General features: G+C 43.1%; 1 protein-coding gene across 1 annotated transcript; it reads left to right on the forward strand.

The window, feature by feature from the left end:
• The first annotated feature begins 2,842 nt into the window (after positions 1 to 2,842).
• On the forward strand, positions 2,843 to 5,776 carry LOC139048850 (uncharacterized). The gene has a single exon (XM_070523724.1). It carries the CDS (start codon positions 3,163 to 3,165, stop codon positions 4,147 to 4,149), a length of 987 nt encoding a protein of 328 aa, XP_070379825.1. The 5' UTR covers positions 2,843 to 3,162; the 3' UTR covers positions 4,150 to 5,776.
• Positions 5,777 to 15,774: the final 9,998 nt, after the last annotated feature.

The raw sequence follows: 15,774 nt of genomic DNA on the forward strand, positions 1-15,774 counted from the left end.
ACGTCCGCGGTCTTCCACTCTTGCGGAATTCGGCCCTCCGTCCAGCACGCGTTGATGTACTCGCAGAGCTTCTCGATGGCGTCGTCATTCAGGTTCCTCAGGATCTTGTTGGTGATCCTGTCAGGACCGGGCGCCGAGTTGGTCTTCAGAAGCTGGAGGACCGTTCTAATTTCCTGCACGGAAAAGTCCGCGTCCAGCTCTTCGTTGGGAGCCCCGCAGTACTCTGGGTGACTTTGCCCTTTAGGGCGTGCGAGGTGCGTCTTCACGATCTCTTCCGCGAAGGCCTCTGGGTCGTCCTTGTACTTGTGTCGCAGCTTGGCCATCTCTGTACGGGTCGCCGTTCTGGTGCTTGCCGGGTCGAGCAGGTGCCTGAGAATCTTCCAGGTGCGTCCAACGCTCATGTTCCCGTTCATCGTGTCGCACAGTTCTTGCCATTCTTGCTCGCACAGGCGGGTGCAATGCGTCTCGATCTCCCGGTTTATTTCGGCGATCTTCTTGCGTATCTTCCTGTTGAGTTTTTGCCTACTCGCTCTCCGTTGCATGGATTTCTTAGCCGCAACAAGATGTGCCAGCCGGCTGTCCACTCTGGACGGTTGGGGAGCGCCGTCGCTTACGGCTCCGCGGGATCTAAAGCAAATCCGCGGGATTTAAAGCAAATCAGAATCTTAATATTCTACAACAAGAAAAACAGCATCATATTTCATTAGTACAAGAACCATATCATTTAAAAGGAAAAATAATACCTTTTCCATTAAAAGATAGAATTATAGCACATAATGAAAATCCAAAAACAGGTATAATAATCCATTCTAACATGATAAGCATATTCCCTTTGCGAATAGAAGAAGAATTAATAGCAGTAGTTGTAAAATTCAAAAATAAAGAAATATTAATAATTAACTGTTATTCCCCACCTAAAAGCAACATCGAGAGACTATTAATTAACATTGATAACATTATACAAAAAGTTCAAACGGAAAGCATAATTATAGCAGGAGACTTTATTGCCAAGAGCCATATCTGGGGAGGCGATATTCTAGATCAAAAAGGAGAAAGTGTAACAGAATTTATTATAAGGAATAACTTAACATTATTAAATGATAAAGATAGTGATCCCACATTTGAAACAAAGAATGGGAAAAGTTGGATAGATTTATTCATCATATCGAACAATCTATGTAACGAATCAAAAAGTTGGAAAGTTTTAAAAGACCCATCTTATAGCGATCACAAATTAATAAGAATAGAATTATTTCAAGAGCCAACATCAGCAATATACAAATTAACTAAAACTGGCAAGCAAAAAGCAATTACTGAGCTAATCAAGATAAACTGGGAAAAAGAATCCCAATGTCTTCAGAACCCAAAAGACATAGAAGAAATAATAAGTAAATTCTATGCCACCCTTGAAGAATTGTACAAAAAATACGAAAAACGTATAACGAAAGAGAAAAAACAAGGAAAAAGTTGGTGGAACATGGAGTTGGAGATACAAAGGAAAAAAGTAAGAGCAATGAAAAGACGATTTAAAAAAAGTAGAGGAGAAATCAGAGAAAGTTTCAAAGAACAATATTACAAGGAACATCAAGCATATGTAGAAAATATAGGAATTGCAAAAAAGAAAAATTGGGACGACTTTTTATCAAAAATAACAAAAAACCCATTCAACATAGGTTACAAAATCGCAAGAAATCAAATAAAACAGCCAGTCATAATAAAAAGTATGGAAAAAGATGATAAGACAACAACCAACTCCTTAAGCGAAACAATTGAATATATTTTAAACAACTTATACGCAATCTCAATGGAAAAAGAGACAGAAATGTCAAACGACCAAGTCGAAACATATAACAACGAAAATGATGATGTGGAATTTACTCAACAGGAGGTAACATCGGTTGTCAGAAATTTGAAGAAAGATGTTTCCCCAGGTCCAGATAATTTAACAACAGAAATTATTCAATTCATTTATCAAAACACGAGTACATTCTTTGTAAATCTCTTCAATAGCTGCTTGAAGACAGGGCACTTTCCAACGAGTTGGAAAATATCGAAAATAATATTAATTACAAAAAAGAAAAATCAACTTACTCCGTCAGATTTTCGACCAATAGCAATAAATTCAATATTTGGCAAAATTTTAGAGAAATTACTTAAAGACCGCTTATACTATTTTCTAAACAAGAAAGGACTATTCCTTATAAACCAATATGGTTTTAAACATGCAACATCAACAACACAGGCATTAGAAAACATCAAGAAAAAGTTAGATCAAACTATTTTGGACAAAGAAGTAGCATTAATAATATCAATTGATATTAAAAATGCATTTAATACTATTGATAAAGACGAAATTTTAAAATATTTAGAAGAAAATGAATGTCCAAATAACCTAATAAAATTAATCAGAGCTGTACTGACGAATCGAAGAATATTATATAAAAATGGAGACATAGAAAAGAAATACAATTTAAAAAAAGGATCACCACAAGGATCCCCTTTAAGTCCATTATTTTGGACAATAATGATGACCGATATTTTAGTAAAAAAGTATCCAGTAAAAACGTATGTTTTAACCATTATTGATGATGATGATAAGATGATTTAACCATTATAATAAAAGGAACATCCAAAAGAAATCTTCAAGATAAGGCAACCGAAACTTTGAACATAATATATGAATGGGGTAAACAGAAAAACATAGAATTCAATACGGCAAAAACGGAATTCATGATATTAAAAGGAAAGTATTGAAAAAGTCCTCCAATACTTAAGTTAGGAAATGAAAAAATCAAAATGGTACAACAAATGAAAATATTGGGACTAATAATAGATGAAAAACTTTCCTTCATACCACATTTAGATTATATAAAAGAGAAAGTAACTAATCTAACAATGGGTTTAAATAAGTTTATAGGCAATAATAGAGGAATTAAAAACAAACAACTTCGCGAAATATATGTAAGAGGAACCGAAAGAATAATAACATACGCAGCACCAGTATGGTACAAATGCACCAACACTCTTCTTAAAAGATTAAAATAAACACAAAGAAAACCCTTATTATCAATAACCAAGGCGTACAAAACTGTATCTAATAATGCATTAAACGTTTTAGCAAATTTGCCACCAGTTCATTTAAAAATAGAAAAGGAAATAGAAATGCACAATATTATCAACAATGGAAAAGAATTTCTTTGGAACAATAAAGCATTCGATCGTACCAAAATAACCCACAAAATCGATAAATGGGAAACTCATCCCACTAACAAATATAAATTCAGCTTTAATAAGAATCCAACTCAAGAGGCCGATTACGATATTTTTACAGATGGTTCCTCTAATGAACACGGAGCTGGATCAGCTTTCGTAGTTATAAAATCAGGAAAAATAATAGACACTAAGCAATACTCCTTACCAAATTACAGCAACAATTTCGAAGCAGAAGCAGTAGCTATTAAAAAAGCATTAGAATATATAACTCTCCAAAATAACTCAGCTAGCTATCAAATTTTAACCGATAGTCTATCTACATTACAGGGAATTAGCAACCCAGACAACTTAAATCCATATATATATCAAATTAAAGAAATAATTAGAAAAGTAAACAAGAACCATAAAATATTATTAACGTTTATAAAAGGACATAGTGGAAATATTGGAAATGAATATGCAGACGACCTAGCTAAAAAAGCCATTCGATACGGAGAAGAAATAGATCTCCCCATATCCAAAAAGTTTATTAATAGTCAGTTATATAAACAAATATATATAAAATGGAATATTGTCTGGAATCAAGAACCTAACCTTTATAAAAGCTATATTAAGGAATGGATCAAAAATATTACGGAAATTCCAACCTTATTTTTGGCCAATTACAATAGTTCTCAATTCATGACAGGTCATGGCCGATTTCCACACTACCTGCAGAGGTTCGGAATTAGGCAAAATAAGATATGTACCTGCGGAGAAGAAGCCGACTCTTTCGAACATTATTTAGAAAAATGTGAAATAACTAGAAAGTACCGCGATAAGTTAAAAATGAAATTTGGGCATGGATATAGTAAGAAAAAAGTCGAAATTCTAAGGGATGGGGAGACAATTGCGATTTTGGAGGAGATGGTGGAAGAAGTAAATTATAAAATCTAAAAAAAAAAACTGTTTAGTTTGTCGAAAGTCATTAAAGAAATAAATAAATAAAACAGACACCACGGATGGAGAAAAAAAAATCAAGAAATAAACGACTAAAAGGCCTTACGTAGGCATTAGACCTTAGCCCAACAACAGTCCAAAAGGACTTATTCTCAGCTCAATATAAAACAACATCTCATCCCATCAAACTATCATATACCAGACCAATCCTCTGGCAGTTTCGAAAAACGAAATATTTACTGACACCTTCGGTAAGACGGTCAAGCTATCACCGAGGAATAAAATCAAACTTTTCCTCAACTCGGTACGACGGCTTGGCTACCACCGAACAATCCAACAAAAACGATACCTTGAAACGGTAAGACGGCCGCGGCCACCACCGAAGTAAAGGTATAAAACAGAAATCGAACACATTATAGGAAAAGTACGGGAAAAAAAAAAACCCAAAAATATATCTGACGCAATCGGTATGACGATCAACACTAGCACCGAAGCAGATAAACATCAACTGCCCCATTCGGTATGACGGTGTTGGTTACCACCGAAGTCAGACGTTACCAACTGTTGAGTCCTCGAATGAAAGGGTATGACGGCTTCGGCTACCACCTGAGTAATGAGAGGCTCACAGGAAAAAAAAAATCATCCTATAAAAATATGTTGGACAATGTCAGAACTAACCCAGATACTCGAACTGCCTTTTTTCAAAGGTCTGTGATACTGATGGCAGGGATGTCAAACCCAGCCACAACTAACCTTTTCCCGTAGTTTCAACTCCACTCCATGGTGTTAAAAGAACCAATTCAATCTCCTCCGGAATCTGATCTTCTCAATCCTTATAGAATCATAATACAGACTATAAAACTTTAACTATTAGGCCATTATAAATAACTGAGGAAATCAATAAGTAAGAAATAGGAAGAAACATAACACACTCATATGTTAGGGTGTATATAGGGTACGCGCATTTACATGCTTGAAGGTGTAAACATATATGTGTGATCGGTATGTGATATATATACAGTATATAAGTATCATGTAAAGGGATAGAAAAACGAACTAAACACTTTTAAAAAATGAAGACGAGCTGAAAAATTGATTACAGACTCGAATAAAGGAAAAGAGCGACAAGGAATAATATTTCTAAGACCTACAATCGTGTCATTTAGCTAAGCAGATAAACTAATCTGAACCTCTGTAGGCTGTGGAAGCCGGTAAAAAAAAAAAAAAACATTACATTCCAGTCTGGAAAGAAGATACCAGAAGCAAGAAGACGAAGACATCGCCAACACAAGACAACAGAAGACAATCGGAAAGACAAGATACCAGCAAGGAAAAAAAAAAACATTGTACGTCAAGAAAAGACAAGTCAAATAAATATTGTGTAAATATGCATGCAACATCAAGAAAAAGAAGATTATTGTAAGTCAAGACAAACAATATTGCATCATGTACCGTATTTAAGAATAATAAATCCCGCAGCCGTCCGCTCCCTTGGCCGTGGTTCCCCTGGTGGTAGACTCCCCCCCATTTTTTTTTCTTCTCTACAAAATTATTTGACAACGTCATTTTCATTTATGTTTCTAATTTGGCAGCCTGCAATACTTCGGTGCAGCAGGCAGGGCTTAGTTTCCTATTTTAATTATTTTACTTTTACTAATTTTTACTGCCCAACACAACCCTTATGTCCTCTCCCACTAGGTCACATGTCGCCTTTTCAACGAAGTCCGACAACGAAGGCACAGGGTCCGCATAAACAGCTTCGCTGTAAAAAGCATTTCAGATAAAGCAAGCAACTGCTGACACGGGATTTATTGTAACTTTTTATGTCCCGCGAAAACCACTAGTTCTGGTTTGCGATGCTACCCAGTATGGGGTTGTAGCGATTTAATTTCGTGTGATCAACAAACAAAGGCCAATAGGGTATGCATAGCGCACTTCAAGCAATGCTGAGAACAGCTATGCGCATATCGAGAAGGAAGAGCTCGTGGTTGTGTTCGGAATAAAAGGAATTCATAAATACCTTTATGAGCGCGAGTTCACATTCTCTTCCGGTGACTTCCCGCTAGCTAGCCTTTTTTCGGCAAACAAACCCGATTTCGCAGAGGGCCGCAGCGTGCAGGTGATGTTGGAAGCTGTTGGCTGTTTATCGCTACAAATGCATCTATAGGAAGGGAGCGCGAGTGGAAAACGCAGACGCCCTACCACGATTACTGCTTTTGAATGAAACGTGCAAGAGCGTCTAGGTGGTTATTTTTTTTTTTTTACCTGTGGAAGCAGTACCACTTTCTGCGAGAGAGATTCACGTGTAAACAAAGATAGGCCGGATATTGTCGAACGTTCAAATTTTTATCTTAAATGGCTGGCGTTAAATGCTTGCGGAATATGACATGGCACCATATTTCATCTGCATGAGTGAGCTGTCTGCAGCTTCGAGTTGTATTACGTGGGCCACTAGAGTGGTTATTCAAAAGTCCCCGTAATCTGAAGGGCTATAGTTTTTTGCACAGATACCCTGGTACCTCACGCATGAAAGTGCTATCAAGTAGTCACGTGTGGCGGCCGAAATTCAATGAACTTATTGAGGTGAGAGTGAATGACTGTTTAACTTCTCCGCACACCCATAACGCTGCGCCATAACGCTGACCCGCATGACGATGGTAGCGGGTTCACCTAGACTTTGCGTACTTTAAGCATGTCTGCTTTTTCGCTCTTGTTAACTCCCATGATAATTGCGTTGGCTTCATGCCCATGACATCGACGATCGCCTCGAAGACTGCAGGAGGGCTTCGCACAGTATTTGCAACTTTTGGACTTTCCGAGCAGATGGTAATAGACAATGGCCCCCAAGTTATGTCTCACGAATTTGCAGGGTTCCTCAGAACCAACGCGGTGCATCACGTCAGAACATCACCTCCGTATCACTAAGCCTCAAATGGGGCCGCAGAGAGGCTCGTCCATACAGTAAGGAGCAACCTCATTCGTCAACTGCATGACGACCCGCGCACGGGAAAAACTCGGACTGTTCAGCTGAGGCTGCATCAGTTCCGCGCTTACGTACAGTAACACACCATGTTCCCCGACGGATAATGCGCCAGCAGAATTTCCTGTCTTGGGCACCTCGTACAGCATTTTGCAACCAGAATTAGACAAGCGAGCAAAGCCCATTCCAGCTCAACTTCAAGGACAGGGACACACACGCACACACAAAAAAGAAACGTGGAGAGAAACCGACCCGGCGACGTACATTGGTTAGATGTAAATATTGTTCATTGAGTCAGCATGGATGAGTCAGTAGCATAATAAGCACGAGGTTCCTGAAGTGCTATTTCGAGAGATGCTGTCACTGCTTTGACGGTCGTGTTCGGCGTTTGACTTGGACTCCTTGGAGAGGTCTCCACCTGCAGTACGCTGCAGCCCAAGGGCAGATATGAACCATGCGCGTATGGCCCCAATGTCCTCTTTCAATTCGTTTGTTGATCTCTTTTGTATACTCAATGGCTTTTGAGTGACTTGAAAGCACATTCGGTAGCTCCACATCTTCAGCAGGAGTACTAGGTCGATGAATGATACCATCCACAATTCATTACTCCATCGAGTTCCTGTAAGCTGGTCCAACGCTGCAGCAGTTCATGAACGATCTTCGTCACGAGCAATATCCCGGATGAGTGCATGCGTGTGGCCTACGTGTGTAATAAAAACCTATACAGTCCACTACCTGTGCTTCCACTGTAAACACCGGCGAGGATAAGAGGAATGCACGTGCATACGATGCCAGACTGAAAAATGGTGTGAAACAAAATACGGGAGAAAGAGTGTTGCAGCCAGTAAATGTAACAAGCGTCGTCACGTCACATCTGACGCACCGCAAGCAATGCGGATATATTGAAAAGCATGACACTCTCTCAGGGATTGAACTTGTTTGACTCTGCGTCCAGTAGACTCTGCGTCTAGTAGTCTTCCCGAATCCCAGTCGGATCAAATGAGTACAGTGCTATTATTGCTAAAAGACATAAAGAAGTCGACAGTCGAGCTTGCCAAAGGTCAGTCCGAATTGAAATCGGATATGAAGGATGTGAAAGCCAGCCAAAACGCAATCGAAGGCAAGCTAACTGATATTTTCCGCCGTCTCGAATCACTTGAGAAAAAATCTGAAGCCCTAGACACATTTTACAAAGATATCGCCATACTTCAAGAGAGCGCTGAACGGTCAAAAAAGCAGCAGGACACCATAGTCTCGCGCTTAGACGACTTGGAAGACAGGTCAAGGCGGAATAACTTGGTTTTTCACGGCATACCCGATTCCCATGAGTCATGGCTGCAAACTGAACAAAAAACCGTGGATGCCCTGTCGTCAGCTATGGGAAATGCCTTGCCACCAAACTCAGTTGAACGGGCGCATCGAATCGGGACTTTTTCAAACACAAAATGTCGTCCGGTTATAATGAAACTAACAAATTTCAAAATTAAGGAGAGCATACTTTCGTCGCGCAGCCAGCTTAAAAATAGTAACATTTCAGTAACTGAGGACTTCTCGCCTGCGACAAGGCTCGCTCGAAAAAAGCTTCTCGAATTTGGTAAAAACCAACCTAATTCCCCCTTATTTAAACTACGTTTTAACAAGCTTTTCATTGATAATCAGTGTTTTATGTATGATTCAACAACTGACAGCGTTAAGCAAGTTAAAAGTAGTGTTCCAGATCACGCAAGCGCACCTGACAATCTGCGTCATCATCCTGCTACATAGCAATGCGCAAAGGGCAATGGAGTATCTTTAACACCACAAGTCTCCGTGCTTGTTGCAAACGCTCGAAGTGTGTTTCGCAAACGCGTGGAACTAGAATCGCTCATCGATAGCTGTAATGCTGGTATCATTGCATTAACAGAAACGTGGCTACAACCCCATGTGCAAGATTGTGAAATCTTTGACTTGTCTCGATTTCACACTTTCCGTTGCGATCGCACTAATCGCAAAGGCGGAGGCGTACTACTCGCTATTTCAAAATCCCTGCAAGGTCATCAAGTCCACTTATACTGTAACCTGGAAGTTGTGTGCGCGTGCGTTGATATCGGTTACCGTAAAATTACGATTGTTGTCTGCTACCGCTCTCCATCCTACCCATACACTTTCACCACTGAGCTTCACGATGTGCTTAACACCCTTACTTTGCGGCATCCTTCAAACCCCATCATATTATTGGGGGATTTCAATTTCCCCAACATATGCTGGACTACTGAACCTCCGCACTGTTATGCATTTTCTTCGCAAAGTAACGACTTTCTTGATCTCTGCTCTTTGTTTTCCCTAACACAATTATTATTAGAACCAACGAGGATCTCGGAAAGCGCCGCTAACCTCCTTGACTTAATATTATGCTCTCATCCTGACATAGTTACCAATGTTTCATGCTTACCGGGCTTAAGCGATCACCTGGGTCTTTCTTTCAACATATTATCTCCTGTGATAAAACCAATTGTTGAAAAAAAAATAATTTACCACTACGATAGGGCAAACTTTGACGATATTAATACTCATCTAGCTAATTTTCTTGATCCTTTCCTAAGCCAATTTGATGATCGCACGGTTGATGAGAACTGGACCGTTTTCAAAAATAAGATACATGAGCTCACCGACAAGAGGAAGAAGAAGAAGAAGCCGTGGAGTGCGAATGCACATCGCGTCAGCTCCGCATTTTCTTATGATTCTCGGCGGAAAATCGCATTTTGTGGAGAAATCCATTGATCTTCAAAAGAACAGGTGCCAAGGAGTCCAAGGACACCATTCTCTACCAGGTGGGCCCGTTTTTCGGCCGTCAATCGGTCCTTCCTCTCGCTGCGTGTGGCGGTAGATCTACACCTAACTAGAACGCCTCGACACCTCGAACGGCTCCGCCGCAGCGGTGGCTGAGAGAGCTCGGCCTACCGACGGAGATACCCAGGCCCTGCTCCCTAATGGAAGTCGTGAGCGTGGGAGGCGAAGAAATGCAACCGGAGGAGTTCGGAAAAGAATCAGGTTGGTGCGAAGTTAGAAGAGGCACAAAGAAGCGATGCAGCGGTGGTGCCGGATTGGCGGGACACGAGCAGCAGGAAAGAACCTTCGTCGGGGAAGCAAAAAATAGAAACAAATGGAAGAACGAACGCAAGGTGCGACAAATCATCAAAGCAAGTAGGCTGCCTAACCTGCCAAAAGAGGACTACAGGGTTATCGTGCGTCCACGTGGCGGACTTAAGGTATCAGACTACAAGCTGGATCGCATTTACTACTGTCTGCGCAACGCTGCCGGGGTCGGCCGAGAGACAGCGGAGGAAGACAGCATATGCATAAACAGCAAACAAAATATAGTGGTGCTCAGCACGCCTTCCGAGGACCGAGCCAGGAAATATGGGGCTATCAAGAAGCTACGCCTTGGAGAACAAGAATTTGAAGCAAGTGCTTACAGAGCAGCTCCTGATAATACATCCAAGGGTCTCATCAGAGGAATATCTCAGGAAGAAAGTCCGGAGGACATAGTGACCAGTCTGGTCACGCCACGCAATCCTGGAGTCTTGCACGCCAAGAGAATGGGTAACACTGACAACGTGATCGTTTTATTTGAAGGTTTTCACGTCCCAAGATATGTCAGGTATGGAGCGATGCTTATCCAATGCTCCTTGTATAAAAAACACATCGACATATGCTATGGATGCGGAAGAACAGGGCACAGGGCTGACGTGTGCCCCAACCCTGAAGACAAGATTTGCCGGGGGTGTGGGTGCAAGAATCCACAGCAGAATCACAACTGCAACGCGGAGTGCCAACTGTGCGGCAAAGGCCACCTCACGGGAGACAAGAAGTGCCAAGCAAGATACAAGATACCGTACCTGGTCAGGAGACGCCGCTGGGAGCGACGGAGGAGGGAAGAAGAGGCCGAAGAAGAAAAGTACTACTACCACAACTACAATGAAAACAGAGGGAGCAACAACAACAATCATAAGACTGTAGCGAGCAAGCAGCCCTCAACCGACAGAGAAGACACAAGCAGGAAAAACTATGGAAGACACCGCTCCGGTTCCTTCCCGAGACTGCCAGGGGAAGCCGGTCGCCAACGCTCCAGGTCCAGGTCCAGGACCAGATCGTGGACGAGATCAAGGTCGAGGTCCGGTTCGAGAACTAATCGAGGGGGAGACGGGAGCAAAGCGCAGGTGAGCTGGGCAAGCGCGGTCTCCGGCACTGCTACTCAATCGCCTAAAGTTAAAGGGTCCGCCCTAGAACAGGAAATGACACAGATTAGAAACATGCTAGAACAGATTACCCGAGAGAATGCAATGCTTAAAGATGAGATCAAGCAGCTTAGGGCAGAAAACGCGAAGCTTCAGCAAGAAAAGAATGGCAACGCACCCTCCGCCAGCACGGCGTCGACGCGGAGTCGGGCTCCAACGCCCATTCCCACGCAAGCGAACGGAGAAGCACCACCATACAAAAGGAGGGCGCAAGAAACGGCTGAAGAAAACAGCGTCTTTGCAATCAGCGAGGTTATGGGAACGTTTAAAGGAATGTTCGATGGGTTACAGCAACAAATCACAAACATGTATGTAGAGATTAAACAACGATTCGATGGATTAGAGAATAGAGTAGCGGCACTAGAAAGCACAACAAAGGATATTAGGCCAGCAGGCGCAGGACCGGTTAAAAGCAAGCCGTATAGCAGGCCGAATGCGGTAGAAAATAGCAAGGCCACCGGGGAAGAACAGATAAATCAACATGGCGCCGCGTAACCAATACGCGATTTGGCAATGGAACTGCCGCGGGTATCGTCGCAAGCGAGGAAACCTGCAGCAGTTCATAACAAGTAAGGAGGCGCCAGATGTCATCGCCCTGCAGGAAACCGGGGGGATCGCAAAATTATCGGGGTATAAATCGTATAGTGCTTCCGGCGAGAAGGCAACCGTCACGACGCTCATACACAGAAACCTCTCGGCTGTCGAGCACGATACCGGTGTGCGCGGCATAGACCACGTCCTGATTGAAATAATCCCCTCCCGTAAAGAAGAGGGAAGTCTATTTATTCTGAACATATATAGTCCACCCCGGCACAAGCCCAAATTCGGCCCACTCTTCCGCAAAGTGCTGAGCGTAGCGCACAAGCAGGCACTAGTCGTGGTCGGCGATTTTAACGCGCCACACGCGGCTTGGGGATACAGCATAGATAACATTAAGGGCCGAAGCCTGTGGGCAGACGCTCAGCACGAAGGCCTAACGCTCATAACTGACCCTCAGGCACCAACCAGAATAGGAAACAGCGTAACCAACGACACGACACCAGATCTTACATTTACGAAGAATGTAGCAATTTCTCAATGGACAAACATGCAGGAAAGCTTAGGTAGTGACCACTACATCGTCGTCACAACGGTACAAGCAGGACCAAGGAAAAAGAGGGGGAGAGAACTGAAGCTAGTAGAATGGGACTCTTTCCCCAAAATCCGACAAGATGTTGCGGAAGACACTATAACGGACATAGAGAAATGGGCAGAGAAACTGCAAGAAAACATTAAACGAGCTACCAAAACTGTTCCAGAGGAGGCAGGTATAGAGGAGATGGATAGCAGATTATTGCACATGTGGGAAGCGAAAGGTAGCATGCTAAAAAGATGGAAAAAGCAAAAACATAATCGGAAATTAAGGAAGAGAATTGTGGAATTAAACAAGGAAATCGAGATATATGCAAATAGATTAACCCAACAGAAGTGGGAAGCCACGTGCGACTTGATGGAAAGGCAGATAGGAATGTCCAAGACCTGGAACATTCTCCGATGCCTCTTGGACCCCGGAAGTACAAAAACCATACAAAGACACAATCTACAGAAGGTTATACACAGCTACAACGGCACAGAAGAAGAGCTCTTCCGAGAGCTCCAAAAGATGTACGTTGGAGATGCGGATAGAGAAGTACTTCCGGATTACCTAGGTAACGAGAATCCAGATCTTGATACCCCTATTACGGAGGCAGAGGTCAGATATGAATTGACCAGGCTCAACTCGAAATCTGCACCAGGACCTGATGGGATAAGTAACAAAACACTTAGAAACCTCGACGATGTATCCATCCGAGCTCTCAGGGACTACATGAATAACTGCTGGGAGCAAGGCAGCATTCCAAGTCAATGGAAATCAGCCCAAATTATTTTTATACCAAAGACTGGAAAGAAACCACAACTGACGAACTTAAGGCCCATATCCCTGACATCCTGCGTCGGTAAACTCATGGAACATGTGGTTCTCACACGTCTCACGAGATACATGGATGATGGAGGACTTTACCCACATACCATGGTTGGATTTCGACCAAAGTTATCGACGCAGGACATTATGCTCAAACTAAAACATCAGATCATAGATGCGGGTGAGAAAAGTCTAGACACTAAGGCCATACTAGGTCTCGATCTAACTAAGGCCTTTGACACCGTCACACACAAGGCCATACTACAAAATCTCCAAAAACTGGATGTAGGACGTAAAACATACGCGTACATCAAAGACTTCTTGACAGATCGTACCGCAAAGATTTCAATTGGAGAATCCAAATCGGACGCACTCAAGCTAGGTAATAGTGGTACCCCGCAGGGTTCAGTCCTATCTCCCTTTCTATTCAACGTGGCAATGATTGGTCTTCCTGCGAGACTCGAAAAGATAGAAGGACTCGGACACAGCCTCTACGCGGACGACATCACCCTTTGGGTGGCGGGTGGAAGCGATGGGCATGTGGAAGAGATCCTTCAAACCGCAGTAAACACGGTAGAAGACTACATCAAAGACAAGGGACTGAGATGCTCCTCGCAAAAATCAGAACTTCTGCTCTATAGGCCCACATGCCGCGGTCGAAAAAGCATTAGGGAAAGGCCGGGCATTGTGGTCACAGTAGAAGGCACCACAATACCGATAGTGGAGAGCCTGAGAATACTGGGACTCCGCATATCCGAAAACGGCCATAACGGAGAAACCATTAGACTACTTGACAATAGTGTTAAACAAACAATCAGACTAATAAAGCGGATATCCAACAGGCACTATGGCATGAAAGAGCACAATCTCATCCGATTAATAGAAACATTCGTAATCAGTCGTATTGTATATGTGGTTCCTTACCTCAAGCTCTACGCTGCGGAGAAAGCCAAGATAGACTGCATTATTAGAAGGGCCTATAAGCAAGCCTTGGGACTTCCGGCAAATACGTCAAACGAGAAATTCTTGGCGCTCGGCGTGCACAATACATTAGACGAACTTATTGAGGCACAGAGAGTAGCGCAGTATGAAAGGCTTACGCAGAGTTTGACGGGGAGACACATCTTAGATGACATCGGAATAACCTACGAAGCACAGCACGGAGTGCGGAGAGACATCCCAAGGAAAATAAGGGAACATCTATCAATACCCCCACTCCCCAGAAACATGCACCCGGAGTTTCACCAAGATCGAAGAAACGCACGAGCGAGAGCTCTCCACAAAAGATTCCGTTATGCCAGGGACGTGGTCTATGTGGACGCGGCGGAGTACGCAAATGGACAGAGTATGTCGATAGTTGCTACGAGTCTAGAGGGTGACTGCAGAGTTAGTGGGACGGTGAAAACATGGAAGGCAGAGGTGGCGGAGGAAGCTGCCTTAGCACTGGCAATAGCCTCCACGGAAGCCAACATCGTAGTAAGCGACTGCAAGACAGCAGTCAAGAACTATGCAAAAGGAAGAATCTCGCCGGAAGCACTCAGAATTTTAAACAACTTTCGTGAAGATCGCGACATTCACATTATATGGGCACCCGCACACTCCTCCCTTCCCGGGAACGAAATAGCGCACAACCTGGCTCGAGAACTGACAGGCCGAGCAGGTGACACGCAACAAATACTGGGAACGGAGAGAGACCGGATGACCAGCTTTAACGAGATCACCAAACACTATAAATTGGGAAGGGCCCATTTCCCCCCGGCACACTCCTCGTTAAATAGACGGCAAGCGACGGCATGGCGCCTCTTACAAACAGATACATATCCGAACCCGGTGGCCTACCACCGCTACTACCCGGACCTTTACACGGATAGATGTAGATTCTGTGAAGAAAGGGCGGACCTACAACACATGGTATGGGCTTGTCCTCGTACACCCATACAGAATAAAATAATTAAAACCAGAGAGCAGTGGGAGACCGCGTTGCTCAGCTGTGCACCGGAAGACCAACGCAAGGCAATCCAGCAGGCCGAAGATGCCGCCAGGGCCCAAGGGCTCGAGGCCGTCATTTAGGCAGAGGCCTAGGTCTCTAATCTGCTGTGCACAAATAAAGTTTATTCCTCCTCCTCCTCACCGACAAGTTTATTCCATCAAGTGTAATATCCTGCTATGTTAAGAAACCCTGGTTCAATTCCAAGTTAAAAAGGCTTTCAAACCGAAAAAAACGACTGTATCGAATTGCCAATAAAAGTTCACTGGCATCGAAATGGGACGCTTATAAGGAGGCAAACAGTACTTACACAGAAGCCATTAAACTTGCCAAAAAGACATCCCAAGTACACACTTTGCCCACAATGCTTGCTAATGACCCTAAAAGGTTTTGGCGTGTTATTAACCCTTCCAAAGATAATTCAATCACGTTGATT

The sequence above is a fragment of the Dermacentor albipictus genome, chromosome 8 (assembly GCF_038994185.2).
Source record: "Dermacentor albipictus isolate Rhodes 1998 colony chromosome 8, USDA_Dalb.pri_finalv2, whole genome shotgun sequence".
Classification (NCBI taxonomy): Eukaryota; Metazoa; Arthropoda; class Arachnida; order Ixodida; family Ixodidae; genus Dermacentor; species Dermacentor albipictus.

Bases quoted from the DNA above. Each gene is read 5' to 3' on its own strand.
- LOC139048850 (XM_070523724.1), top strand. From the start codon at position 3,163: ATGCACAATATTATCAACAATGGAAAAGAATTTCTTTGGAACAATAAA.